The sequence below is a fragment of the Rutidosis leptorrhynchoides genome, chromosome 11 (assembly GCF_046630445.1).
Source record: "Rutidosis leptorrhynchoides isolate AG116_Rl617_1_P2 chromosome 11, CSIRO_AGI_Rlap_v1, whole genome shotgun sequence".
In the NCBI taxonomy this organism is placed as follows: Eukaryota; Viridiplantae; Streptophyta; class Magnoliopsida; order Asterales; family Asteraceae; genus Rutidosis; species Rutidosis leptorrhynchoides.
In genome coordinates, this window is record NC_092343.1 from 307,933,470 (window position 1) to 307,935,865 (window position 2,396).

Sequence of the window (2,396 nt, forward strand, 5' to 3'; positions counted from 1 at the left end):
AAAGAAGTGAATGGTTGCGTAGGGAAGTAAACAAGCTGGTCAAAGCGAACATCCTGCGCAAGGTAAATTATCAAACGTGGGTGGCCAACCCAGTCCTAGTTCCCAAGACCGACGGGTCGTGGCGCTTTTTGTGTCGACTATGTAAATTAATAAAGCGTGCCTAAAGGATAACTACCCACTACCCAAAATTGATTCGAAGGTAGAGTCCCTTGCAGGGTTCAAGTATAAATGCTTTCTTAGACGCGTACAAGGGTTATCACAAGATCCAAATAGCGCAAGAGGACGAAGAAAAGACAACATTCCATACAGACCATGGAATATACTATTACACAAAGATGTCGTTCGGACTCAAAAAACGCTGGCACCACCTATCAACGCATGATCAATACTAATTTCGCTAAAAAAATTAGCCGCAACCTGGAAGCGTATGTCGAACCTGGTCATCAAAAGTAACAGTGGGGAGCAATTGCTAGTGGATATCCTTGAAACCTTTGATACATTGTGCAACGTCAACATGAAACTTAAACCATCTAAATGTAGCTTCGGAGAAGAAGAAGAAGAAGAAGAAGAAGGGTCATTCATGGGACATGTCATCACTACTAGAGGAATTAAGGCTAACCCAAAAAAGATTGAAGCCATTGAATTCAAGCCATCTCCAAAAACTAAAAAACAGGTTCAAAGTTTCAATAGATAACTTGTCGCGCTAACTAGATTTCTGTCAAAAGTCGCCGAGATATCTCTCCCTTTCTTCAGCACATTGAAGAACTGCCAGAAAAAGTCTGCCATTAAATGGACAGAAGAAGCAGAAAAGGCATTTCAGGAAATGAAAGAGCTGCTTAAAAACCTTCCCACCTTAACTACGCCTATCGACGGAGAAACCCTAATCCTATATCTAGTTATTGCGCGAGAAGCTGTTAGTTATGTTCCAATCACTGAAAGTGATGGAGTACAGACACATATATACTTTCTTAGTAAAACGTTGGCACAGAGTGAGCTGGAATACCTTCCAATCAAGAAATTCGTGTATGCGCTCGTAAAATACTATGTGACACCTGCGACTATACTTCCAAGCTCACCTGATAGTAGTACTGACATATCAGCGTATTCAGCAGATTCTGTACAAACCAAAAACATTAGGACGATTAACGAACTAGGACATCGAGTTGGGAGAGCACGAAATCATTTTTCGCGTCAAAAGCACAGTGAAGGGATAAATACTAGAAGATTACCTGGCAGAATCCACTTCAGATATGCCAATCACACCCGACTTAGAAGGAGTTACGTCACTAATGCCCTAGGAATTATATACTGTTGGCGCAAGCGGTCCGAAAGGAGCAGGCAATGGTCTATTACTTACTGGTCCTAATAAAGAAGAGCACATTTATGCCGTAAGGTTTAATTTCAAGGCAACAAACAATGAAGCAGAGTATGAAGCCTTACTAGTAGGAGTAAGACTAGCCAAGGATATTGGGGTCAAGAAACTCGAGGCGTACGTTGAATCCCAGTTGGTCACCAACCAAATTAACGGTACTTTTGATGCTCATGACGAGGGAATGCAATCATGATTACCGTTGGAGCACTCCCTGATTAGCGAATTTGATGATTTTCGGATAAGTCAGATACCTCGAAGTCATAATAAACAGGTGTAAGACCCAAATATTTGTAGTGTACATAAGTGTATTTACGATACTTGAAGTGGGGGTTTTGTTGTACATATTTAAATGAAGAAGAAATCTGCCCAGGCCATCCGCACACCGCGCAAGGTAATGGCGCGCCGCGCCAAATGCTGACAGTTCACTTCTTCCCTTTTAAATTAGATATTTTGAGGGCTTTTTGGTAATTACACATGAGGGCCCAAATTAAAGGCCCTAGATCAGTATTGGAGCCTCATTTACTCCATTTCCATCTACTTCAACCTTATCACTTAAATTCTAGAGAGAGAGTAAGGACCTAGTGTGAGAAAACTCATTTTGGAGAAGAAGAAGAAGGAATCTTGCTTAAGCTCAAGTTATAAAGTTGTTCATCTACTTCCTAGCTACATTTTGAGTGTAGTGGTATGCTTTAATCTTAATTTCCTTGTTTAATTTGATTAAGGGTTAGGGTTTGGGGTAAATGATGAACTTAAAACCCATTTGTGGGTGAATTGGGTGTTTTGGGTGAAATTGGGTCATGTAGACTCAAAGATGACTAACTAGGGTTTTCAAAGTGTTAGATTGATGTTTATGAAGTTAAATTAGTTAGTAAATTGCTAGCACACCTATATATATGTAAGTGGGCGTTGTGTGGGTTAGTGGATGACCCGAAATGGGTGTGTTGACCTTAAATTGGTCAAACGGGTCAAAATGGACCTAGGTTAGTTAACGTTTGTTATTAATGCATAAACCTTGTGTTGAAAT

The 2,396-nt window shown here is 40.4% G+C and overlaps 1 protein-coding gene across 1 annotated transcript; it reads left to right on the forward strand.

Moving 5' to 3' along the window:
• The first annotated feature begins 514 nt into the window (after nt 1-514).
• Nucleotides 515-1,565, forward strand: LOC139875635 (uncharacterized). Its single transcript, XM_071862956.1, has 3 exons — nt 515-673; nt 773-1,338; nt 1,394-1,565. The coding sequence occupies exons 1-3, from the start codon at nt 515-517 to the stop codon at nt 1,563-1,565; spliced, it is 897 nt and encodes a 298-aa protein (XP_071719057.1).
• The last annotated feature ends 831 nt before the right edge of the window (nt 1,566-2,396 follow it).

Excerpts from the sequence above, each read along its gene's own strand:
- LOC139875635 (XM_071862956.1), top strand. The coding sequence starts at position 515 with ATGAAACTTAAACCATCTAAATGTAGCTTCGGAGAAGAAGAAGAAGAA. Across the intron at positions 674-772 it reads CTCCAAAAACTAAAAAACAG|AAAAAGTCTGCCATTAAATG; the intron begins GTTCAAAGTTTC and ends AAGAACTGCCAG. Across the intron at positions 1,339-1,393 it reads AAGCGGTCCGAAAGGAGCAG|GTTTAATTTCAAGGCAACAA; the intron begins GCAATGGTCTAT and ends TTATGCCGTAAG.